Genomic DNA, 26,916 nt, shown 5'->3' with positions numbered 1-26,916 from the left:
CTCTGTGCAGCCCACACCTTGGGAGTAGTGGGGAGTTACACAGAGAAAACATCTATATAAATGATTTGGAATTCTTCTGCACCAGAGATTCTCCCCCATGTAGTTATTTATTCAATCATTTACTTTTATCAGTATGGACTCCTAAGTACTTTATACTTCGGGTTAAATTCAGTACTGCTTTATTTTAGAGGCCATTATTTTAGCTTTGGCCACTGGGAACTCTTTCAGTTGGCTGTTGTGTCCCTTTGACATGCCCCATTGCCTGCATTTTGACGTGTACGCGTGGTTGGGTTTTTTCCCCCCAGTACTTCTTTACTTTCTGGCACTACAAGATGCTCCAGGCTTAACGTCTGTATTTCCTGCGCCAGTCCTAGAATCAGCCGTGTCTTTAAAGAGCTGTTTTCTTTGACTGGAGAATGATCTGGGCGCTAGGTGTGCTCACTGCTGCTGCGTCTTGCCTTTCAGCTGGCAGAGCAGGGAAATGCGTGTGTACTTAACTGTATATATACACATACCCATAAATACTTCTGTATATAATCTGTACTCCCTGCAGCTAAATAGGAGTTTATACTAATGTGTCCAATTTAATCCATGACCACGTGATCATTCTAGCCTACTTTTCTTATCTGTAACATCTCACTCCAACAGTGAGAAGCCCGTCTCCCACCATCTGCCATCCATTGGCTTAAATTATTCAATTCTAGGATACACGTATAACTGGATCAGAATTACTAACCCATACCGCCACCGTTCGTCTACATCGGCTTGTTTCATGCATTTATAACAAATTCTGTCACATTCTGCATTCTATCCTCCAACCTCCTCAGTGATTTTTTTTTACTTTGCATACATTAAAGCTCACTCTTGGTGCTTCTAAAGTCTGGGGGGTTTTAATAAATACGTAGTGTCTGGTACCCATCATCACAGTATCATACAGAATCCTCCGTGTCACCTGTCTAGGCCTTCCCCTTTTCCACGACCTCTCCTTCCTGCCCCAGCAACCACTGACCTTTTACTATCTCTGTAGTTTTGCCTTTTCCAGAATGTCACATAATTAAAATCACACAGTATGTAGTCTTGTCAGACTGTCTCCTTTCACTTAATAATGTGCATTTGAGATTCATCCATGTCTTTTTGTGGCTTGATAGCTTATTTAATTTTATTGCTGAATAATATTTCATTGAATAGATGTTCGTTTATCCATCGAAGGACATTGTAAGAGCGCTCACCAGCTTTTGGTGGTTATGAATAAAGCCGCTATTGGCGTGCAGGTTTTCTGTGGACATAAGTTTTCAGATCAGTTGTGTAAATACCTAGGAGCAGGATTGCTGGGTGTATGTAAGACTATCAGTTTTTTTCCATTCATTTTTCTGTTACTAACAGTTACAGCAACGCTCTTGAAAGAGTACAGCTAACTTCAAAATAAGTAATGTAACTGACTATAACAAGTCATTCTGGTAGATTAAAAAGTGCAGTCAGTCACTCTCAGAAGTACCCCCCTGGGTGATGCTGCTTCTGCTTTTGCTGTTTGATCCGTTCCCTTTTCCTAGATTGTTAACTGAGTGTAAATAAGATAAAGAGATCATTGGCAGGAAAACGTTACTGTCCTTCAGGGAACTTCTTTGGAATCCAGGTCAGTGTGGGAATGTCTGTGGCCTGGGAGTTTGAATATGAAGTGCGACTGAGAATTGGTTTGTGATAGAAGATATAGGTACATCTATTTATCTGTTCAGTGAGCCCTGGAAAATGAGTAGAACGGTCTGCCAGAGATAGACACACGTAGCATTTTCAGGATTCCAAGGAAATAGATTGGTTTCTTCCCACCACAGTTGTAATGTAGGTTATCAGTTTTTTTCTCATTAATGAATGAAGACATGGAGAGTAAGTATTTTTCTCCTTAGGAATGTGTACATAGAATTTCATCCGGTGTATATATACATTGGTGTTAAGACTAAATAGATTGAAAAAGCTATAGGAATATAATCCCTCTTCAGTTCTGACTTTTAAGTGTTCTTTCAAGGTTAGTAACAAATTGTTGAGCGATTTGTTGGCTCTAGGTACCTAATCCAACACGGAGGAGGATTTAGCACAGATTTTAATCTCTCCCTTTTGGTGTGTGAGGGGAGCAGTTATAAAGGATAGTCTGGATGACCTTGGTCATTGAACTGACCATTCAGAATATTTGAATGGAACGTCAATCCCAGGGAGCAGAGGCCAACGACTTGTGGTCCGCTAAGGACACACATTTGTGTATCGTGCAGGGTGGCGGTGAGCCCAGCACCTGAGGTCAGAAAGTGATTTTTCACCAAGTTTTCGGAGGTCCTCTGTGACTCCTTAACCCCCTTGGATGTGCTTCATTTTCCCAGCAGACTGCTGCCTGAGCCCAAGAAGTGGACTGATGACCAGGGCCTAGAATTTAGGAGTTGAAAAGAAGGTCCCAGACACTTTCTGTTACCTCCTCACGAAGCCCATTGAGTCTGACACGAAAACATTTGCAATTGACCTTCAGGTGCCCTTTAGCGTGCTAAGGGCAGGACAGAGTTTTCCTTTGCAACATGTGTGTGTGACAAAAACCAATAAATAAGTGGCATGGAGGGTTATACAACAATAGGTTTGTTATAAGTTATCCTGGCCAAGGGGCCTCTGTGCCAAAGGCTGGCAGCAAAATGGCACAGGAAGACGGCCAGCCTCAAGTCTTAACGCATACTTGGCCCTTGTACTTGAAAAGTAAAGAAATCTGGGAAGCGCTGTTTATGTTTTCCGAACAAGTGCTTTTCTCTCCCAGTGGCCAAAGGCCAGCTTAATACAGAGCAAGGCTCTTTGGGCTGAGGAACCACGTATTGAGACAGCTCATTCATCTAGGATTTCCCAATATTTGTATTAAAGTATGAGGAAAGGGAAGAATAAGAGACAACTGGGCACGTTAGCCTGCCTTTGTTTGTTTTATTTTATCTTCCTCTTGCTGACCTTTGATGTCAGTATTTTCACCTGGAAATTTTGTTTTCACTCTCTGCTTTCCTGACAGTATTTGGAACATAGCTGGTCCTTAGTGTATGTCAAATGAAAGAATGGAACATCTGTATTCAGAGGGAGCGCGAGAAAATACCTGATAATCTTCTAAAGACATAGTCTGGGTGTGGTTGCAAGTTATGTTTATGGAGTCCTATGGCCGAGCCAAAAATGGTTTCCCATTTTGCATTTTTACCCTGTCTTCTCTCGCACTGATTAATTGCTTGTGTTCATCTGTGGTTGTGATAGGTCTAGAGCAGCCCGTTATCAGTCCGTAGTAGACACGACCACATTCCTTTCCTCTGAAGTCCTCGCCTTATACTCACGTGTTATTGTTGCCAAGTGCATCTTCCTGTCCTTTTCAGTCACGCAACGCACTTGGCGTCGTTTTCTTTCTCATAGTTTATCTCAAGTTGCCTTTGCTCTATAACCTTTTAGACTCTGAACTTTTGTTGTTTGTTTGGGTTTATTTTATTTTATTTTGATATGGCTCTTTTTATTTCTTAATTCACCACAAACTTGTGTACTTAGGTTGGACCAGCTATAGTATTGGGTGACAGGTCTGAATGATACGGTTGTGCCCACTGTTGGCTTACACGCTCTTTGGAAAGTTAGCATAAGCACTGCAGGAGAGGTCGGTGGTGTAAGGTAAATGCTAGACGAGGGGTGCCCACACTGCTACAGGTGGTCAGATGGGAGCGATTTTTCAGCTGGAGTAATCAAAGACGGCATGTTTGGGCTGAGTCTGCAACAGTGAACATGAGAAATAGCTTAAAAGTTCATCGGTAGGTATGGTGTTTATATCAATATGGTATCTATAATTTATGCAGCCATAAAAAATATTTAGAGAAATGTTTCATGAGACAGGAAGATGCTCCTAAGGAAGAAAGCAGGATACAAACTTTCATAAGATGGATGCATATTTTTGACTAAAAGGAAATGTCAAAATGTTAAGTGAATATCTGTAATTTTCTATATATTTTATGCATTATCCACTCTGAACATTTAACAAAAAGTTATTTTTAAAGAAGGAATACTTGTTCCCTGTTGCTTTTGAGTTCTGTTGTGTGTTTTTTAAACTGTCGTGCTGTGTTGAACAGGTGCTTTGCTTTTGCCTCACGTGCTCAATTTCCAGACACGATCCTCTCTGCTAGTAGCTCTTAATTTTGCTGACGTCTGTCAGAGTTTCATGGTTTCCTACTCTTGTTTCCACTTTTTTATATGTGGAAATAGTGTAGAATTGGGAATCTGACAGATCAAAGTTCAAATCCTAACTCAGACGTTTCTTAGCTCTGTGAGTTTGGAGCACCTTTCATTGCATCATCTGTAGAATGGTAGGTTCAGTTAGGTTGTTTGGGAGCTAACGTGTATATGGGAGCCTAAGGTGCAGCCAGGCACAGGTTCTACAAGATAACACGTGGGGAGTTCCTTAGTGTCTTCCTTTGTTTAATCTCCCCAGTAATTGTAGGCAGTAATAACCATCTGAAAGCATTTTCACGTTTCTCTAATACCTTAGAGTATTATAAGAATTAATGAAGTAATCTTTGTGAAAAGGCTCCCAGTAGATGTTAAAGTACTAGACAGATGATATCAGTTAGGGTGCCCTGGTTGTAATAGTGAACCCTACTCAGTGGCTCCAGTACTCAGGAAATGTCCCAGTACGTGCAGAGGACGGCCCCTTCCTGGTGGCACAGTCAGGGCTTCAGTCCCATTCCTCTGACCCCGTCCTCTGTGTTGCCTTCGTCCCCACGTTGATACGAGCGGCTCCAGCAGTTCCATGTCTCATCCACATTTAACATTCTTTGAAAGGAGCAAAGACACCATGTCCGCTGTGTCCTTGTTAGCATGTTTCCCAGCCCAGTACTCTGGGTGTTTCCGGCCGGGTGATGTGTGTGCGGCTGTCCTGTGCGTGGTGTGATGTTTAGCAGCGCCCCTGGACCCCCCCACGAGGTGCCAGTAGCTCCCCGACCGCCGCCGGTTGTAACAACCGAAACTGTCTCCGGACGTTATCAGGTGTTCCTCGGAAGGCAGAATTGCACTGACTGAGAGCCAGGAGCTCTGCAGGAAGCAGGACCCCTGCACCGGAAACCACTGCCGTGGCCCCCGCCACCCAGGCTTAAATCGGTTATTGGCAGGAGTGCCACCATGGTGATGTAGGAATTCGCCTCCTCACCTGACAGGAGGAATCTGAACAGAAGTGGGTTTTGTTTTGAGGGTAGAGGGGTCTGGCTGTTGACTAGGCGATAGGCAGTCTGCTAACAGGGAGAGGAGCACATTCACTGTAAAATCGCCTACTTGTGGCCGGGGCCTGTTGCAGGTGCTGTGTTGGAAAATGGGGCAGTCTGGCTGTTGGGGCTGCAGGAGTGACGGCAGTGGCAGTCACGGGGTGAGCGTCACAGGAGGTGGGGGCTGGGTTGTGTTGCTGTTGTTCACTGTTGACTCTCCAGCACCTAGCACAGATCTTGGGAGACAGCAGATGCTTAAGGAAAACTTTTTTGAATGAATGAGTAAAGAAAAAGGCCAATCAGAGTACTCTCATGGCTCAGATGGTGTTTGGGACTCAGCAGTGTGATGACAGATGCATTTAGCTGGAAGGAAAGGACTCATGTAGACCAACCCCATTCCTTTCTTCCAAGTAAACTGTATTCAGCTTCAAAGGAATGATGCTTTGGCCTAAATAGTGCCTTAAATAAGCAGTAAGTATTTGACTCATAATATTGGTATTATGTCATTAGGTTTCTTGTACTTCCTCCTTCAGAACTAACCATTTATATGACATTCATAAGAACTGTTGATTGGCTCATCAATTTATTGTTTTCTGTCCCTACATATTATATACATTAGATATGAGACATAAAAGTACAAATTAAAAAAGGTAAACATGAACTAGAAATTAGATAAACATGAAGTGAACTGTATTACAGTAATATTTTACTAGTTCAAAATATGGCTCAGTGGTTCAAAATGTTAGTATTTTTGCTTAAAAATTAATATTTGGTTAGAACAGAGTGATTATCTGTGCGTCATTGACTGTTTTTAGAGGGTGGTGGATGTGTTTATTACCTTGATTGTGGTGATGGTGTCACAGGTTTCTGCATACGTCCAAACTCATCAAATCGTATACATTACGTATGTGCAGGGTTTTGTATGCCAGTTATACCTCAGTAACGCCGTTTGAAAACTATCAGTGATGCGCCTCATGAGCAGGTGAAACCCAGGTGCATCTTTTCTTGGCTCCCAGAGGTGAATCCAAAGCAGCACTGGAACTTGGCGGATTTTCTGTTTCTTTGGTATTTTCCCTTTCTACTGATTTTGGGGTTTTGCTTTGTTTTCCGTTGGTTTAGAACTAAGCTCTTCCCCAGTGGTAGCAGCAATGATGGGGAACTTGGTTTTATGGTTTGAACACTTGTGTATCTCTATAAAGGGATTGCTGTTTCGAGATATCTGATCTCTGTTAGGTGGGAGACAACAGAGGATCTGCTTTGTTGGTCTTTTTAAAGTCTTTTCTGATTGTCTACTTTGAGCTCAGATCAGTTAAGATTTTTATACACACTGGGAGAAGAGCAGCTCTTTGATATCTGGGCTGGTGAGTGTATTTCTGTGTTTACTCTCGACCCATGTCTGGGATTTTGGAATCGAAGCTATAAGCTCTATTTCTCTGTGTGTCTGTGTCTTGTAACTCAGAAAGGTCTTTACCTTTACAAATTCAAAAGGATTAGACAAACATGAAGTGAACTATTTTTATAGTAATATTGTATTCAAATATTTTTTAAAATTTTCTTATTAAACATTAATACTTCGTTAGAACAGAGTGATTAACTGTGTCATTAATTTAAAAAATCTTGATATACCACTAAGGAAAGTAGTAACCACACTAGCTTTCAGAAAAGAATTAATAGAGGGAATTGGCTAAGGAAGTGTTGGAAGATTTAAAAAAGCAAAAGGAGACACTGAGGGAGGGAAAACAAAGGGAGGCACTTGGGGTTATCAGAACCTGAAAGTTGGGAGAAGGGGCTCCACAGAGCTGATTCCACACCGGAAAGAAACCCTGGAGATGACCAGCTGCCAGGGCGGTGCTAGCGCGACTGGCCAGCAAACAAGAAAGTCTCTTCCTTCTTCCTTCTTCCTTCCTGTCTCTCCAAGCGCCAACCTCTGGTGGTGGAACCTAACAGGAACCCAGCGAATGAAGGAAGAATGTAGTTAGTAGGGTTTTAGGCTCGCATCACAAAGGGCTAGTGTGGAGTTCAAATACAGTACCATAGTAGTTCAATGACACACTGAACACTTTGAATGAAACATATTCAAGAATTGGCCCCAGGTTCAGTAATTATTATTATTATTTTTTAATGGCAGTCATAGCTGAAAAGAACAATTCTAAGAGGCATGACGTGTAGAGTGGGGTGAGCAAGCTTTCTGTAAAGGGTCAGATGTTAAATACTTGAGGCTTTACAGGCCATACGGTCTCTGTCTCCAGTACTACTTAACTTGCCTTAGACAATATGCAAACAAATAAACAAATAAAACTTTATGTACAGAAACAGGCCGTGGACAGGATTTGGCCCCTGGGCTGTATTTTGCAGACTCCTGATACAGTGTATTTATACTTAGGCTGAAGTTCGTCAGTGGCAGCGATCGTCCATATGAATTCATGTTTGGAATAACCTTGATGCTTTTTGATGTGGGGTCTGTCTCTGTTTTTACATCTGATTAGATTAATTTTAAAAACCTCTTCTGGCTAAAGGCCTGTGAGAATACCAGGGAAAGTGTTAGCTCTGCCATTCTCTTGTCTGCTTATGACTGTGGACAAGATTAGTATTATCTTTACACGTAGTTTCTTTATAGAAATGTTTTTGGTTTTTCTAAAAATAAATTTTATTGGGCAATATTGGGGAACAGTGTGTTTCTCCAGGGCCCATCCGCTCCAAGTTGTTGTCCTTAAGTCTAGTTGTGGAGGAGGCAGCTCAGCTCCGAGTCCAGTGGCCGTTTTCAATCTTAGTTGCAGGGGGCGCAGCCCACCATCCCATGCGGGAATTGAACCCAGCAACCCTGTTGTTCAGAGCTTGTGCTCTAACCCACTGAGCCATCCAGCCGCCCCATAGGAATGTTTTTAAGCCACTGACTTTTTGCATGCTTTAGTTAAAAATTTGTGTAATTGAACAGTGTGAATGTACTTAATGCCTCTGAACTGTACACCTAAATGATTAAAGTGGTAAATTTTAGGTTACATGTATTTTACCACACACACAAGAAAGATGTAACTCTACTTGCATATATACACACTTCCTGTTATGGAACCTCGCTCTTTCCTCGGGTCTCTCACATACTGGGAGTGATTGGCTGGCACTCCTCAGGGTGCCAACTTCCATCCATACACTAAATTCATGAGGCTTGATTTCTTACTGGTTTCAGTTAAAAGGAAAAGTAAGTAGAATATTTAGTATCTTTTTCCCACTCCCAGGGGATTATCCTGCGCATTGCTGGTGAGCACACCCCCACTGGGGAGAGACCACTGGCCAGGGACCTGTTTCCTCATAGAATGGTTTGATTTGATGCTGAGGCAGCACATTGATAATTTGGCAAACTTGACTTTTTCTCTAGTTCTTCCCCTGCTAACATATATTGCTAATGGTGTTATCCTGACCTTGTATTAATATTTTCATTCCTGCTCTCCCATTCCTAATCCAGCTCCGCTGTTTCATCCATATTTCTGTGGCACTTTATGTAAACTTAAAACTCTCATCACATTTTATTTTCATTATTAGCTTAAATATCTCTCCTTCCATTTCAAGTAGCATGTCTTGGTTACATACGATAATCCAGCACCTAGCTGTGACACACAGCACGCTCTCACGGAATGCTTTTATCAAATTATTGGAATTAGAACTTAAACCAGACATTGACGAGCTTCTCCATGGTTCATAGACTGAGCTGTTTCTGGTGGCTCAGCCAGTTCTTCCTCCTCTTCTTTATTTTGGTTGGCCTTAGTTTTTTTTCAGGGGCCTGAATCTTTCCTGCCAGCCACATCCCTTTTCCATACCAGTGTGTGGCCTTAGGAAGACTAGGACACAAGTGACATTTGCATAGTACACATCTTTCAGAATAATTCTTGTAATTAATCTTGCTGATGTTGAGTAATTCATTAAATATTTATTGACTGCATGCTATGTCCTAGAAACCCTTCTGGAGATGCCACAGTGAGCATTTTCCATGCAGGGAAACTGAGAAGCTGGATGACAGGTATAAGATTATATATCATGTTATTGACAGAACAATTAGATCCTAGGTCTCCTGAGTCAGGGTCCGTTGGGTAGAAGGGAATTGCTGTGAGAAGAGTTAGGTAGAGCAGGATAGTTGGGCTGGTATGTGTGAGGGAAGGGGTTGCTCATGACCGTTCTAACCTCTACTTGAGTATTTTCAGTAATTGAGGCACCCAGTCTCTCAAAGGAAGTACATTACATTTGTTTAGACCGTGGTGCAGGGTCAGTGTGGTACACCAGTCACCTGATCCACCCTTTCCGGTGGTCAGATGGGGGTCAGAGTACAACCCAACTCAGGACTTTCTGGGAATGGACTGTAGGGAGGATGCTGTGGCGTCTGAGCCTCGGCTGCTGGAGGAGTGGGTGGCTGATGGGCGTGGCCACATGGTCTCTCCTGGGCAGAGAGGCTGGCTGCTCTGGTGCTGAAGTGGATGGGTCTTGGTGTGGCCTCCACAGGATCAGGGCAATGTGGTCTTGGTCTTATTTGATGCTTCAGAGATTGCTTACCCGAAAGTGATAAAATTCTGAGAAAAGAGATCACATTAACCAAAAGATCCAAAAACAGGTGTATAAGTCAAAATGCCAACTTATAGTAAGTGGGAGATGTGTATCTGGCTCAGAATCTGGAATCTGTCTCTACCAGAGATTCCCTCCCGCTGGGGTCTCGCCTGGCACCAAATTAAAAAGCAGAAGGTTGCTTGCTTGGTGAGCATAGAATTAAGAGCCAGTTGAATAGTATCTTCCTGTGAGCTTCAGGTTATGAGGATTTGGCTTTCTTTTGCTCTGTAGTATTTCTCTCAAACCACTGCCAGACATTCAGAATCAGACCACCCAGACTGGTGGGAAGAGACTGCTATATATATATATATTTTTTAAGATTTTATTGGGGAAGGGGAACAGGACTTTATTGGGGAACAGTGTGTACTTCCAGGCCTTTTTTCCAAGTCAAGTTGTTGTCCTTTCAATCTTAGTTGTGGAGGGCACAGCTCAGCTCCAGGTCCAGTTGCCATTGCTAGTTGCAGGGGGCACAGCCCACCATCCCTTGCAGGAGTCGAACCGGCAACCTTGTGATTGAGAGGACACATTGAGACTGCTATATTTTTGCCCTTTAGTTTTTTGATATTCAATTGTCAAAAGCCTCTGTCTTATCAGTTTCCTTATGAAGGGCAGAACTGGTTACGATTTCCAAGAATGCTGCTTATTTCATATTCTCTGTTATTTGGGTAATATGTAAACTCTATTATTCCAGGAGATTTGTGGTAGTTTATGCTACTTAATGTGACTGAGGAATAACTTAACCACCTTCACTTTGATTCCTGTAACACTCCTCCTTAAGAGACGAATGTGTTCTGCTTCAGCTGAGCGCTTTCTGTGGCCACACTGACTTGAGTCCCGATTTTTCCTCCAGGGTCATCTAGTAGCAGGCACCCAAATCAGGCAACTCCAAAGAAAAGTGGTTTAAAAAATGGCCAGATGAAGAATAAAGATGACGAGTGCTTCGGGGACGATATTGAGGAGATCCCAGACACGGATTTTGATTTTGAAGGGAACCTGGCCCTTTTTGACAAGGCAGCTGTGTTTGAGGAGATTGATACATATGAGAGGAGAAGCGGTACCCGTTCCCGGGGCCTCCCAAGTGAAAGGCCTGCTCGGTACCGCCATGATGAGAACATCCTGGAGTCAGAGCCCATCGTGTACCGACGGATCACAGTGCCTCACAGCGTGAGCAAGGAGTTCTGCACAGGTGAGCTGCACCGGGCCATGTCCCAATGGCTGCACAGGTGAGCTGTGCCGGGCCGTGTCCCTGGCTGCACAGGTGAGCTGCGCCGGGTGGCGTCCCTGGCTGCACAGGTGAGCTGCGCCGGGTGGCGTCCCTGGCTGCACAGGTGAGCTGCGCCGGGTGGCGTCCCTGGCTGCACAGGTGAGCTGCGCCGGGTGGCGTCCCTGGCTGCACAGGTGAGCTGCGCCAGGTTGCGTCCCTGGCTGCTTTGCCTTTTCTGTTTCTTGTGCTTGAAACAGAACCACCCAGACTGTGACTCAGTCTTGTCAGAGGAATGAACTAAAGTGGCTGCTGGTTGCCCGATTATTATTGTCTCGGGGGTTATGGCCAGTGTAGCACTACCTGCTCCTGTGGGGGAGCCAATTTCTCGACATGTCCATGTCTATCCCGTATCTGGCAGTTCTGGTCTGCAGTTTCTTTAGTATGTTATGATTCACAGCTAAAGGTTATACCGTGTTTCCCCAGAGGTAAGGCCGAGCCGGACAGTCAGCTCTACTGCATCTTTTGGAGCAAAAAATTAATATAAGACCCGGTATCATATCATATTATATTAGCCTCAGTAATATAGTAAAATAAGACCAGGTCTTATATTAATTTTTGCTCCAAAAGACACATTAGAGCTGATGGTCTGGCTAGGTCTTATTTTTGGGGAAACACGGTAGGGGCAGATTATCTAGATTCACATAGTCAAACCAGTTTTCACTTTGGCTTTCCTATTACTGCGTGTACATTTTGCTAGAAGTTCAACTCTGTTTTACTAGTGGTTTGCTGGGGTAAAAACCAGTTGGAGATGGATGGTTGAAACCACGGGCTACAATTAGGGTTTCAGTAAATGACATTTGTTTACTACACTGTTCTCGTCTGCTAGCCCTGCTCATTGAGGCCTACCAATCATACTCCTCGTATAACAAAATAGAGCCCTGGGAGTTATGTAAGTGTGTGGATGGTCCTCTAGTCTGTTACCACAGTGACTTTTAAGTTTCTTTTTTTTAATGTTAGAATCTTTTCTTCAAATATACGGCATCGGAGGCGGGGAAAAGCAGCTGTGTGAGAGGTGGTCTGCCCCACCCAGCCCCTTCCTCCCAAACCACAGTAGTAACTGGGCTTGTTGGAATACGATTTGAAACCATTGTTACTGAATGTTCTTAAGAGCTAAAAGGGGAATCATAATCATTTTAATAAGTAGAGAAGGAACTGAGTATAATGTTCATTTTGGTTTGAAGTTTTGAATATAAAGAATATAAATCTGACTGTTAGTAGCAGTTACAGGGAGAAGTATGGAGACAGCTTACTTACATTTGGAGGAAAAGCAGAGGTATGGCATGGCTTTTTTGTGGCCAGCAGTAGGGGTCTGTTGTATTTGAGTTTGCCGAGTATGGAAGCTTGCATGTACTTGCCATGTGAAAAAAATAAGCCAACTGTCCAGCTAAGAAAGACTGCTAAATTGTTTCCATCTTTCACTGGCAGTTTCCTTGAGTGGCACTGAGTGAATCTTGCTGAACTCCTTTGACTTTTTACCACCGCGTGAAGGCAAACAGCATCGCTCAGAATCGGGCTTAATTTAAGTTGCCAGGTTTTAAGCTTTTCAAAGGTAGCTGTCTTCCACAGGTCTGTAGTACACTGGGATCCTGCCGTTTCTCCACCTCTGACTGTTCCCCTTTCACTGCCCTTTTAGTTGCAAAATAAGCTTCGCCTACTGGTAGGTCGCTGGGCAGCGGTGGTGGGGTGTGGTTTCCCTGAAATTCCTGAACTTGGGAAGAGTATAGCTGGCCTTGGAGTGAAGTGGCTAACAGGAGAGAATCACAGTGAGAACCTGGAAAGAGCCACAGGTCTCAAAGAGCTGTAGCAGACATTTGCTGAAGTAGACTCAGGCAGAGGTGGGAATTTCTTCATACAACACACTCCTCTTTACACATTTCATTGATTTAATGACAGAGGTAAAAAGATTCCTACCTCTCCTATGAAACTGCCTTTCCAGAATTGCCATTAATAAACATACTTTTAACCACATGTGTGGGTCCTTGGCCAAGAACTCGGGTCGGCAGCTTGTGTGTCGCGACCAGTTGCACTTCGCTGGCCCTGCAGCCTCGTGCCATCTGGTTTTTCTCTTTGTTCTCAGCAGTGACCGAGTGGAAATGAGGCCCTTTGGCCAAGCAGGGTCCGTGCCGGAAATCTAACAGGCAGCAGGTAGCTTGCTGAGCAGCTTCTGCACGATTTTTATCTCGGCTCCAGTTCCGAGGCATTAAGCCTCAGAGCAGGTTTCACTGAGTGTTGTTCTGAGAGTGCGTGGCTGAGGACGCTTCTCCAGTTAGATCTATGCAGACGTTAGGGTCAGAATGAGGCAAACTACCTAGACCCTGTGGACAAGCAGTTCATAAAGTGTCACGGTGGGTTATTTGGTCACCTCGTGTCATGTTCTCATTTTACTGATGAGGGCAAGGCCCGGAGAGGTAAAGGCTCGCAAAAACCCGTCACATTTCCTGTCCCCTTCTGAATGCAGGTAAATGAAAGAGGAAGGAGAAAAATGAGAAGGGCGGCTTACTGGCAGAATAAACTAGTCTTTTCAGTGTGCTCAGAAGTGGGCCCGTAAGCTCAGCAATTGTGGAAAGTGGCTTGGAGAGCTCCTCAGTCTAGCTGGCCTGTGCAGACATGTCCTAGAGCCTCAGACACCCCGTTTTCTCCTGAGCCCCAGAGCAGCCATAGAACAGCATGTTTGCCACCGTTCAGTGGTGGCTTGGGCTTTAGGACCCTGACAGCTTGCTGTGTATCCCCACACTGACTGCACGCTGAGTGGCAGCCGCAGTTTCTGGACCATTACTGTCTAAGCGCTCACAACCCGCTTGGCAGTGCTCTGCCAGCTGTGTGGGGGTGGGGGCAGTGGACTAAAGGTCTGTTTACTGGGAAAACACATTCAGGAAGCAACGAAACATAGCTCTGTTCAACCCAAGTCTTTTTTCTCTGAAAAGCCCTTTTGGGTCCTTTGACGGTGTTGCTGTCTCCAGTAGTCACACGGTCCTCCAGCTTGGACCTACCCCGCTAGATAGTGGGATCGGTGCCACATACACACGTGCTAAGTTTGGCTATAAAATGCTAGATGCAAATGAGCACTCTGTGTTCAGTGGTGAGAGGTCCCCAGAAAACACTGGTTAGGAGAGCGGTAAGGCTTCAAAGAAGAATCTTTGCTCAACATTCATAATATTCTAAGGAAATATTTAAGATGCTTTGGGTCTTATTATTTGTAAGTCATTCGAAAACAGTCCTTGTGTTCAAGTTACTAAAATGCACTGGGAAATGGAAGATGGGCCATTGGCTTGTTTGGCTAGGGCAGAGTTTTAGCGGGGGAGTGGCAGGAATTAAAAGTACCGTATTTTTGCCATGTACAATACGCTCCCATGTATAATGTGCACCCACGTTTTTTGCCAAACTTTCAGGGGAAAAAAACCTTTAGCTTTAATTTTTTAATTCAAATTTTTGTTTGCTTACATTTAGGTACTTATTTTTTTATATTATAAAGGAATTTTAGTATATATTTTTTAACATATTATGGTAAAAGAAATTTTATGTAACAAATAATTACAAAACACAAGAACAGATACAAGGTACAAGAAATTTTATGTCCCGGTAACAAATTTGCGGTATTTATGCATCCTGGAAGGCCAAGAACTCTCTGTAGTTGCAAGTTCGTCCTAAGTTCATCAAAACCGATGATCGTATTCCAGGGTGTCATTTCGCATGCGGATGTCGTTATTGATTTCTAGAATTACACTTTTAACTCATAAACATAAAAGGATTAAAACATTTACATAGACACGGAATTGGTACTGCCCATGTATAATGTGCATCCTTATTTTTCCCTCACAAATTTGGGCCAAAAAAGTGTGCATTACACACGGCAAAATACGGTGGCTTTGGACAAGGGCTCAGACAGCCTGCATGCCAGTGTTACCCTTGTCCTGCGGCCACGGGGAATAACTCACGGATTCTGAAAATGAAGTGATCCAAAATCTCCTTTAGGAAGACTGCGTTTTTAGGAAGAGTGGTCTCATGATAGAATTCAGGGTAGAACGAGAGGAGAGACCAGAGTAGGAAAACCAGCTGGGCTCGTGACATAGCAAATGTCTCAGGGATTTGGACCTCTGAATGGAAAGGAAGACAAAGATGAGAGAGAAGTGACAGAGGAATTTGATAGGATTTGCTAATTAAAAACAATGGAAAAGGACTGAGTGATCAAGAGGGTTCAAAGGCATTACACCTGTGGGGCAGGAAGGTGGCAGTGAGAGTCTAGTTTCGGTTAGATGGCATGGATTTATAGTGGGCCAGGCCCACGCGGTTCTGTGATGTCCTCTGGCAGTGCTTTGTGGCTGAGCTCAGAGACAGCAGGTGCTGGAGTCGCCACACTGAGGGACAGAGAGGGGAGGGTGTCCCTGATTATTACAGGCTTCGAGGAGGAGGCTCTGTGCAGTCAGAGAGTGGAGTTCCGCGGCCGGGCTCAGAGGGTTAGAGCAGTAATGCTGAGATGGTGTCTCGGCCGGACCCTTCCCCCAGTGACGAACCTTGTGCTTCATCGTCCGAGTCTAAGCGCTGACCTGGAGCTGGGTCCTCTGGAGCCTAGCACCTGACAGCCCGAACCGAGTGTTTGATGAGGCCGCCGACGGGCCATTCTAGGACCTGAGTTGGTCTCTCCAGATGCGACCACTTTGCCAGTATGTGCCCTCTTGCCATTTGAGAGCCGAAGGTGTCTAGCCAGGGTGAGGAAGGAGTTTGATTTCAGTGTGTCCTCCTTAAATTCAACGTACCACAGCTAAGTCAGCCTCTCACCCCGTCCATCCCTGACTCCTTGGCGCCCCGTCTCTGTCAGTGGGATCATTGTTCTTTAGGTGGCCGGCAGGGGGCTTTGCGCCACCTTTGCCTGCTCGTTAAACGCTGATGTCAAGAAAGGACCCTGGAGGCCATTTGTTCTCAGTAATAGCCGGCATGGCGATTCTTTCTGTAGCAGCCCTGGCAAGGGGTTTTCCTTTACCCTCAGTATTCATTCTGACTGCAGGTTCTCTTCTGCCTTCAGAATCAGCCTTGAAATTGTCACGACCTTTTAGTTTCTTGTGCCATGCCACACGTTCCCTGTGTCCCTTGAAATCAGTTCTATAAGACCATTCTGCCCTCATTTTCTACCTCCGTCAACTTCATCCTACATAAAACAACTTGACTTTTAAGCCTTCTTCTAACGTCTGGCCCTGCCCCTGCTCTCAGCTGGCATTGCCATCACCCTCTGGGCTCCAGCCAGGGAAGCTCTCTTCTGCACATGTCACACCCATTCCAGCCTCTGGAACTTTGTTCAGGGTTCTGTCCCACCCCACCCTGAGTTCTCTCTCTCTCTTTCTCTCTGTCTCTTTCTTATCTTTGTGACGACAGTCCTTTCTGTCTTTCAAGGCATATTGTAGAATGAGGATTTGACACCTACTGCCTGCAGCTCCCAGTTTCAAATCCATACTTTGCACTTGTGCTCAGGATAAGTTTAGTTTGTGTATTCTCAGATGTTTGCACGTACCGGTACATGTTTTTCGTTTACAGCTAGATTGTAAGACTGTGGGAACAGGATCTGTTTTCCTCTCTTTTCATTTTCTTTATGTCCTGCCACTGACTTGATGTACTATTGCTCTGTAAACATTTGTTGATCGTATTTGGAGGCACTTAACTCTCTCTTTTTTTCTCCTTATATATTTTTCTTCTTATATTGAAAAAAAAATCAAAAAGTTGCTAGACTAGTATAATTAACAACCATACATCATTTAGATTCACCAATTAACATTTTGCCACATTTACTTTATATAAATAAATACATAGCCACACACACATCTGAACTATTTGAGATTTAGTTGCACTCATTATGTGTCACCCGTAAGCAACCACACTACCAGGTTATATCAGGAAATTAAAATTAATACGAACGTTTTATCTAATATATACTCCATATGCAAAACTGTTCAGCTTTTGCAGTTTTGTCCTTCATAGCTATATTTTCAATCAGTCATTGCACATTACATTTAGTTGTCACATCTCTTTTGTTTCCTTTAACCAGGACAGTTCCCATGACTTTTGTTGTCTTTTGTGATCCTGACATTTGTGAAGAGCCTTGGCCAGTTGATCTGCAGAATGCCCGTTAGTTTTGATTTATCAATTGTTTTCCTTTTGATATGATCCATGTTAGACATTTCCCCAGGGTTTTGGTGGGGCTCGCTCTCTCTCAGGCATCACATCATGGAATACACGTTTGTCCCATCACTGGGGCTAAGTTTAATCACTTGGTAAGGCGTCCACCAGATTTCTCTGTAAAGATGCCTTTCCTCTTTGTAATTAGTAAGTAATCTTGTCGGGAAGTCCTTTACTTCCTGAGGCCATAGCTCGTTCCAGTAGAGCTTTAATCTGAAGGAACGAGGTCCAGTGTGGACAGGAGGGTTGGTATAGTTGTAAATGGAAAAGGAAGAGGTGGGGAAAGAGTCAGAAACATCTTTCCCTCTCTTGCCTCTGGTGATAACTGTGCTCTTACCCAGCCACAGAATGGAATGTCCTGAGGCTGTTAGAAGGTTTCCTTTCCATTCGTTCATTCATTATGTAGCCGCTCCATCAGGCCCTGTGCTTGCACTGAGGCCCAGTGGAGAAGAAGGGGTGCAGCCCTGAATGACATATACAGAGTCACTGCTCTCACGGAGCTTACAGTCCAGGAAAGTAGATAGTCCAAAAAGAAAACCATCTACAAACTGTATTAAGTACAATGAAAGAAAGAAGCAGCATGCCGAGACCAAGGGATGTTTACGCTGAGACCTGCAGAGTAGGAACCAGCCATGTGTTTGGGGGTAGCATTGGAAGAGAGGAGAGAGTGCCAGGAGAAGGACGTGTTTCCACAGGCCAGAAGGATCTTGAAGTACTCAGGAACCAGGAAGCCCCCAAGGTGCCTGGGGCACGGTGGGGTTGGGGTCGAAGGTAAAGGGGTGACATCTACAGGGGCCAGATCCTGGGAGGCCTTGCAGACCCCATAAAGAGTATTGGGGAGACGCTATGCTGTCGGTAGCAGTGGCATCTCCTGCCGCGTCCGAGCCTCCCAGCCCCTCCGCCAGGAGACCGCTGCAGTCGGCCAGTCCTGCTCCAGTGTAACCATGTGCGACAGAAGTGTGGTGACCAAAAATGCCAGTATGTCCGAGGAGGTGCAGCGGACCTCGGTGGAGTGTGCTCCTCGGGCGCTGGACAAATACGACATAGAGAAGGACATTGCGGCCGTATGAGGAAGGAGTTGGACAAGAAGTGCAAGCCCAGCTGGCACTGCATCATGGGGAGGGACTTCAGTGGTTACGCGACGCGTGAAACCAAACGCTCTACCTTCTACCTGGGCCAAGAGGCCGTTCTTCTGTTCGGACCTGGTTAGAAGCGTGGACTGAGCTCCACACGCAGTGAGCCGTCCACAAACAAGGACTCCAGCCGAAACGCAAGTCCCGGAGATGCTGTCTCAGCCTGGCCTGCACGAACACCTTGATCTGGGACCTTTGTGTTTTGTGCAGGGCTTTCTCGGTCCTCATTTGTTGTGCTTAGAAAACAATTAGCAAAACAGCTGACATTTGTATTTATTTTCTGTTCCATACCTCTCTGCCCCATGTTTTTTCTTAAAATCGATTCTAAAACAAAAATCTGTTGGAGAAGTGAAAAGAAAAAAAAAGAGTATTGGGAGTATTTAGGCTTCTTGGAATGACTCCTCCTTTCAGAGATAATACTTGGCACCGATCGCACTTAGTGGTAGCTTGATGTAAATCTGCAGGGGCTGTCTGTGCAACAAGGGTGTGAGGGGATGAACTTAGCAGTGGTTTGATTCTCCAGAAAAGAGCCAGTGTGATACCACTACCCAGTTGTGTGAGCCCCGCAGAATGGATCAGAACTCCTGGTCTTGCGTAACCCCCAGGCCCATTAGTGAGCCATGCTGCTCGCTGGAGAGGTGGGACAGACGGAGCCTGTCCAGCTAAGGGCTGTGTCAGTGTGAGCGTGAGTGCAGGTCTGAAATGACACTTGCGGGAGCCTTGTGACACCACAGCAGGCTGGGAGGTGGACGCACGGGGAAGGGTGTACATTCAGAGGCCACGGGGGGTCTTGGACACGGTGCTGGGAGGGTGGGGGGACACGTGCATGTGTATCCATAGGGCGGGAGAGGCCTGAAGCAATATGTGTAGGGACAAGCAGTGCATAAGTGACAAGGATGTGAAGAAGGGGCCGGGCCGCTCAGTCCCATGGCCCTGGCCTCGTGCTGTGGAGTCAGTGGTGTCCGAGGAGACGTCTCCTGGCCTCTACCGAGTGGGCTTGGGCCATTTTCCTAGATACCCTGAGGTTAATCAGATCCTAAGAAGTTCTCTGCTTGTCAAGAACTGGCTATAATTATATTTCCCTTTCTTGTTTCACCAACAGCTGTAAAACACATATTAATATTGAGAGAAACCCTACCAACTGATTTTACTGCCTTGGTTCCTGAACAGTAAAGATCCACCTTCCAACACAAGCAGAATTAGGCTTGGCCGGTGTTCAGGCTTTGGCAGTATTACAGTTTGCAATTTAGACACTGCATTCTCGGTCCCCTTCCTTTGGAGTTTGTTTTATTCCCCCTGCCTATTTCTGATAAGCCAGCCGGCCCGGTCGGACTTTGTGTGTGAATGTTGAGAAGAAACATTTTGTGGTGCTTGCATGCTGCTGTCAGCCAGTAGAGTACAGCGAGTCCCAGACCGCACAACAGCAGACTGAGCTCAAGGGTCCTGGCCTTGTCTTTCCTAAGCTCCCAAGTCTGCCAGCTCCTCAGCAGCACCCAGCCGCCAGGATGGTGAGCTCTCGTCTCCCTGACTCTGAGCTTTGTACCTCTAAGGACCGAGGAGAGAAGCAGCAGAAAGGGTTTGGTCTTCCCCCAGGGTGCCCTCAGCGGGGGGGGGGGGGGGGGTGCCTGCACACATAGCACAAGACCTAGACCCAGAAAGAAGCTCAATTGTACAGTGGCAGGCCCAAGGCTCACTGCCCTGACCCACTTCCGGTTCAACAGAAAGAGAACAAGTAGGGGAAGAAATGCAGACTTGAGGGAAAGCTCTCCCTTGCGTGACTGCAGGTAAGGCAGGTGTTTGAAGTAGGCAGGTGCGTGACTTGTCTGACAGGTTCAGGGCTGTAAGTGGCTTAGGCCTCCTGAGAATTCGTTCAGCTTTTTTACGCTGCTATCAGTAGTTCCTAATGAGTTCTGATAATCTGTGCGTGTCTGGAGCAGGCCATAAAATTGGCGGTTTTAATCAGCTGTTGACATGCAAGGTCAGGCTGCGGCCTCCAGCATAGGCACATGGTACCTCAGTGACTGACAGACAGTTGTGAAGAGGGCAGAGGAGATCCAGGCTCCGATGGCTCTCTGTTGTCTCTGCAGGAATAGGACCCAGCAGGCAGAGACGCTCCGCTGCCCACAGCATAGTGTTCTCTGTGATGTCTCATCACCATCCCATCAAATTGTTCTTCTTTCCCCTTCCCACAAGAGGGTATCGACCTGAGTACTTTATGTTCAGCCTTTGTGCTTCGAGTCCTGTCGAAGTGTACAGCCGTAGCCTCATTCTGTATGGTGTTAAGAATCCGTGTCAGCAGGACTAGACGCCTGATAGAACCCGAAGAAATTTCTCCTGAAATGACCCATGAGAAAAACGAATTTTTCTCCACGAGGCTCTGGATCCAGGAGGGTGATGATGAACGTCCGCCTTTGAGTTCGGCCAGACCAGAAGTAGCACTAGTTCGCATCGCTTGCATGTTTGAGTCTCTGGTGAGAACTCACCCTGTTGATAAGACAAGTGAGGCGAGGGCCCAGAAGGAGAAGGTTGTTTTCCTACCCTGAGCAGTTTATGGTCCAGAATGGATGAGGACACAGCCCTGAAGAAGGCGTCTGTTGGAGCCAGACACAGCTCGTCACACGCGGCCCACAGGGCGTGCTGACAGGGGTCGAATTTAACGCCACACGGGCGCTTCTGCAGAGCGTGTGCACCCAGTGGCTTCTAGCATTTGTAGGGTGGCCCTGGTAGTCACAGCACAAGCTGCGCAGTGCGGCTCACAGGGCCTCACCTTACTGTTTCTCTCCTGTCGGGGCTTCCAGGAGCAGCAGCTGGTATATTGCTACTGACACACACGAGGGCTGGCCATTAGGTTCGCCAACTTGTTGCAGCCCTGTCGCTGACCTTTTCTGATATCAGAGGGATTATTCATTATGAATTTGTACCAGCTAGACAAACAGTTAACCAAGTTTACTATTTGGAAGTGCTGAAAAGGCTGCATGAGAAAGTTAGACGACCTGAGCTTTTCACCAACAATTCATGACTCTTGCATCACGACAATGCACCAGCTCACAGGGCACTGTCTGGGAGGGAATTTTCAGCCAGTAAACAAATAACTGTACTGGAACACTCTCCCTACTCATCTGATCTGGCCCCTAGTGACTTCTTTCTTTACCTGAAGATAAAGGAAATATTGAAAGGAAGACATTGATGACATTCAGGACATCAGGGGTAATACGATGACAGCTCTGATGGCCATTCCAGAAAAAGAGTTCCAAAATTGCTTTGAAGGGTGGACTAGGCGCTGGTGTCAGTGCATAGGTTCCCACGGGGAGGACTTCGGGTGACCATAGTGATATTCAGCAATGACATATGTAGCACTTTTTCTAGGATGTTAGCGAACCTAATTGTCAGACCTTGCACTGTAGACCCCTTCAAGTGTGCCAGCTGGTGCAGACTTAGCCTTGTAAAGCCAAGTTCTTCCCATGATATACTTTGAATGACTGTGATTCTGCCTAAGCCTTTTAGAGTTGTCTTTATTTATGGCGAATAAAATACTTGATTGTTCTGAGTTGCTTAAAGTAAGCCATAGGTTACTTTCCATGTAATGTTCCCCTGTGAATGACTATTGGGTCACCTTTATCTCAAATGTGGAGGAAATGACAAATTATTTGAGCAAATAAGTTGCTGGTGAAATTTCTTGAGCAAAGTGGCAGGGCTAAGTAGAAGAGAGGAGGTGGGGGGTGGGGAGCAGAGGGGGCGAGCACATCATCCTGCCTTGACATTGAATAGTGGCCTGGAGGGTCAGGAGGCTTAGGTGGTGTCTGCTCTGCTTCTGGGGAAGGGCAAGGGGTTTGCTTGTGAGGAAACCCCTCCAGGAAGTGCCAGGACAGCACGTCTCCTCCACAGGGCAGGCGTGCTCCCTCCTAAAGTGTTGATAGGTTCTGTTGCATGCTCTATGCCAGCCTTTTCTTGGTAGTACCAAACGTATCCCAGTGGCTTTGGCCTTCGTGGTCAAAGCTAAGGTGCTCAGACAGCTGCAGTTCACTCAGCCCTGCGTCCACTGCTTGAGCCTTGGGGGGCTATACAGCACGCTTCAGTCCCGATGAGGAAGGTGCGGGGGGTTGGCTTTAAAGTGTCGGCTTTCCCAGAATCCTGCACTGGGACACCGTTTATGACCTGCTTCCCTGTGATCACTGCTCTTTCTCGCCTCACCTCCTTTTGAACTGCAGACTCTGGCCTGGTGGTCCCAAGTGTTTCCTATGAGCTACATAAGAAGCTGTTGTCGGTGGCTGAAAGGCATGGGTTGACTCTGGAGCGGAGACTGGAGATGACGGGCGTGTGTGCCAGTCAGATGGCACTGACCCTGCTTGGAGGACCCAACAGGTAAATGCCCTTGGCCTGGTGGGGGCTGTGTGGGGTGATGCGCGGCATGTGGGCCCCCCACACTTCCTCACGCAGGAGCCCATCACAGCTGATGCCCGGCTAATGGGAGCTCCTCTGTAAAGTCGCTTTCCTGGAGGCTGGAGGTATTTGTGTGCCCCTCTCACCATCTCCTGGAGCTCCTCGTTCTTCTCCCAGCAACTCACCCTCTGCCCCTTTCTTTCCTGCTAGCAGTTGGCTTGGCGGCTGCGGCTGACTGACTCTCAGAGCCTGCCTTCTGAGGACCTTCAGAGACCCGGCCGTTAGCACTTTCATTCACTCAGAGGGGCTGGGTGCAAATCGGCCCTGAGTTCCACACCTGGGAACTTCTAGAACCACCCTGACAGCTGAGTGGGAGAGCTGGGGTTTGGTACCTTCCCACCTGCCCTTTGGGTTCAGGAAGCAATGCTTCCTGTTCGTTGTGGACATTTACTGACACCATGTACCAGGCCGTGTGCTAGGACTAAGGGGACAGAGGAGCCCCTGCCCTCTGGGAGCGGAGTGCGGTCTCCAGGGAGTCCCATGCTAGAGGACAAGAAGATTCCCCGGCAAGCCCCGTTTCTGCTCATGGCTGGAGAAACCCATCACCCTTCTTAGCCGGCATTGAAGCTGAGTCCTGCAGAGCAAGGGGGTTGATGGGCAGGCGTGAAGCGGGAAGCAGCAGAGCCCTGGGAGTGGTGTGTGCCACGAGCAGAAAGCGCTGAGCAAGCGTGACGTGCGAGGGAGCTGCAAGCCACTGTCTGTGGCCGGAAAGCAGGGCGCCAGTGCAGCTGAGCCGGAGGCAGCCACTGGGGGGCGTCATCGGGCTGTGACATGATTTGGCTTGTCACACAGACATGATTTGGGCTGAGTAGACAGAGCGGAGGCGGGGCTGCAGGCAGTGAGACCAGTCAGAAAGCTGAGCCAGGGGCCAAATGTTGGCGGCCCCAATGGGAAGTAGGGATCAGACAAGTGCAGACGGCGGGTATGTGTCTGAAGATAAACTCAGCAGGGCAGGGTCATGGCATGGATGTGAGGTGATGGAAAGTTGGCGTGTCCGAGACCACTGAGCTGAAGCTTTCCAGCATGGACCCCTGGCTGGATAGTGATAACATTCACTGTGGTAGGGAGGGGAGAGGGGCAGGTTTGGGGGAGACGGATCATGTTGAGTCTGGGAGGCCTGTGTGACCACTAGCAGTCTGGACCTTAGGTTCCTGAAAAGGTCTGAGCAGAAGGTAGAGAGCTGCCTTCCATCAGCTCGCAGGTGGTAGAAGACTAGATGTGCTCCTCTGAGGAGAGGGTAGACTTCTGGGGAACATCAGCAGGAAGGCATAGTTAGGAGATGAGGAACCTTCCAGAGTGGCTGAGAAAGGAGGCCAGACAGGGAAGCAAGCCAGAAGACAGTGCTTTAGAGCCAAAGAGACAGTGTTTGAAGAAGAAAGGAATGGTCAGCAGTGGACTGCTGGAGATGAAGCAAGTTCCACTTGACGGCTGTCTGCTGATTGGTCAGGGCAGCCTGGGGAGGGCGGAGTCTGAGTGCTCCAGCCGGGTATGACAGTTCCCCTTCTCGCTCCCCTGCTCCTCTCACCCTGTACAGTTGTGGGAGTGTCTGTCCTTCCTTGCCCCTTGATTTAGGCCTGCTTCTCAGCTGCTAGATCCCTGGCCTCTCCTGTGCCAGGGAAGAGCCCATGGAGACCCTCAAAGGAGTGAGGAGTGCAGGCTGCCCTCTGGGGGGCATCAGGCCCTTGGTTCTGGTGGCTGCCACACCTCCCAGGGTGGTGGTTGGGACAGCTCCTGGAATTGGCTCTTCCCGGGAGTGCTGGAGGCCATTAAGTGGCTTCCGAGAAACAGTAGTTTGGAGGCAGGATCTGAATGTCCCCACAAAGTCACATTCCTCTCCAGTAGGCTATCCTGTGCCTGTCTGAACTCACAGAAGGCCCGTCCCCTGTCCTTGCAGCAGTTGCTGGTTTTCCTTTGAGAAGGGTCATCGGTTAGTAATCATTTTCATGTAGGGCAGGTACCGTGCAGCCTTTCACAACAGACTTGAATTTGATCCCATAACCAGTTCGAAGGTAAATAGCCACCTGGTGTTTTGTTTTTTCTTCCCCCTTCTCCCGCACCCGCTTCCCCCCACCCCACACACTCCAGTTCAAGCCGTTGTTCTCAGCCTAGTTGTGTAGGACACAGCTCCCTGGCCCATGCTGGTATTATGAGCATTGCGCTCCCCCCGGCTGAGGCAGTCTTTGGCGACCTCGGTGTTAGGAGCATGGCGCTCCAACCACCTGAGCCACCGGGCCGCCCCCCCCACCTGGTGTTTTAAGCTGAGCAAGCTAAGCCTCAGCGTGCTGAAAGACTTGCCCATGTGGCCTGGCCTGTACGAACCAGGTCTCTGATCCTCATAGGTCTGTTTCCAGGGCCTATAGTCTGTGCGCCGCCCCCCCCCCCCCCCCCCGTGGGTATGTAGGTGTGTCTGCTCTGAGTCCTGCTGGGGGTGCCTCTGTGAGAGGGAGTCTGTTTAGAAAACAGACACGGCTGAGTCAGGTGCCAGAACTCTGCAGTGTCTGTCTCAAGGGAGAAGTACTCATCATATTTCCTTAATGAGCAAACATAATGGGGAAATGGATGGTTTGGTGTATATGTAGAGTACATTGCTAAATTCCCCAAATTTATTTGGCTCTTTGGCTTGACAGCCGCTGTCATCTTTCTCCCTTTGGGAGACCAGTAAGTGATTGTCAGTGCTCCACCCCCAGCAAGGACCTCCGCCTCTTTCTGGCGGGTTGTCTTCCCCTACCTCTAGCCCTGAGGGCAGACCACGTAGCCTGTGAGTTAGGCACAGCTCCACGGCTGATCGTCCAAACCTCCTTCCTTGTGGTTTCTCTGAGACCAGAGGGGTCTCAGCTTTGAATGGCAGGAAACTGAAAGTGACTTCGTCAAGTGGTGGGTGTCCAAGGCAGCTTCCAGCCTAGGAGGCTGGGACGCCCCTACCCTGCTGCCTTTTCTGTGACCAGTGACATATTGGTACCAACACCGACCGAGCACATTGTGTTGGGCCTGCTCTCAGTGCTGTGCATCCAGTAATCCACACGGCAACCGATGAAATGGGTACTGTTAGTGTGTACAGCATTGCCCTTGCTGGCAGCTCAGTAAACAGAACTTGGGCTGGAAACTGAGGACGATTTAGAACAATCCTGTTTGGTACTTGCTGTGGGTTTCTTAGTGAGCCAGAGTAACGCTAGAAGCAGTGAGCCTTCAGCTGCATCTCAAAGAAAAGATGGGTCAGAGTTTGACAGGTGAAGGGCTTTCTGGGCAGGGGACACAGTTGGGGCAGGAGGAAGAACGAGCTTTCTAAGTACAGGAGAGGATGATGAGCCCAGCTTTGCTTCTGGAGCAGGTATGTTGGGGAAGGAGAGCAAAGAAGGCTGCGGAAGTGGAAAAGCCTTTTAGGTGGAGTTTGGACCTAGTGAGTTCACACCGCGAGCATAGTACGTGCTCTTGGTCAGAAAGCAGTGTTCTGGCAGTGGTGTGACATGGAACAAGATCTGGGTGAACCGAGTGAGAGGACCCAGCAGATGAAGTGGCACGGTGTGTGGGACAGTAGGAGTGCCGTCCTGTAGAGCAACCTGCCCCCCTCTGGAACCTGGGACTATCAAGACCTCTGAGCAACAGGCGCCGAGGCACTTGTTTGGTTTAGGGTGCAAGGGGTTGCCATGTCTGTGGCTGATGAGGCTTCTTGACCTGTCTTCCAGGTTGAATCCCAAAAATGTCCACCAGAGGCCTACAGTGGCCCTGCTATGTGGGCCCCATGTGAAGGGGGCTCAGGGCATCAGCTGTGGAAGGCACCTCGCCAACCATGACGTCCAGGTCATCCTCTTCCTGCCCAACTTTGTCAAGATGCTGGAGTCCATCACCAACGAGCTGTCTCTCTTCAGCAAGACCCAAGGCCAACAAGTGTCTAGCCTCAAAGGTGAGCTCCTAGGCCTGGGCTGAGGCCTCCTCCCCCTCCGTAGTTTGGTGGTGTGATGGTGCCGCCCAGCGGCGACATGTGGAAAAGCACCATGGGCGTAAAGAGTGCTCTCCCCGGACTCAGTACGCAACGGAAATGCCTCTGGTGTCTGCGCGCCTGCCTCCCATCCCTTCACCCTCCCTCTCCCAC

General features: G+C 47.3%; 1 protein-coding gene and 1 pseudogene across 2 annotated transcripts in view; both read left to right on the top strand.

The window, feature by feature from the left end:
- EDC3 (enhancer of mRNA decapping 3) overlaps positions 1-26,916 on the top strand; it is a 49,429-nt gene that overhangs the window by 18,379 nt on the left and 4,134 nt on the right. For both annotated transcript variants that reach the window (XM_019751003.2, XM_019751002.2), the window contains 3 exons: positions 10,675-11,010; positions 22,595-22,748; positions 26,510-26,727. In XM_019751003.2, the coding sequence (XP_019606562.2) occupies positions 10,675-11,010; positions 22,595-22,748; positions 26,510-26,727 (708 nt within the window). The remainder of the gene's footprint in view (positions 1-10,674; positions 11,011-22,594; positions 22,749-26,509; positions 26,728-26,916) is intronic.
- Positions 18,062-18,591, top strand: LOC141570639 (dynein light chain 1, cytoplasmic-like; annotated as a pseudogene).

The sequence above is a fragment of the Rhinolophus sinicus genome, linkage group LG03 (genome assembly GCF_036562045.2).
Source record: "Rhinolophus sinicus isolate RSC01 linkage group LG03, ASM3656204v1, whole genome shotgun sequence".
Lineage (NCBI taxonomy): Eukaryota > Metazoa > Chordata > Mammalia > Chiroptera > Rhinolophidae > Rhinolophus > Rhinolophus sinicus.
Note: the sequence above shows the minus strand (reverse complement) of the source record. Positions and strands in the feature narration are given on the sequence as shown.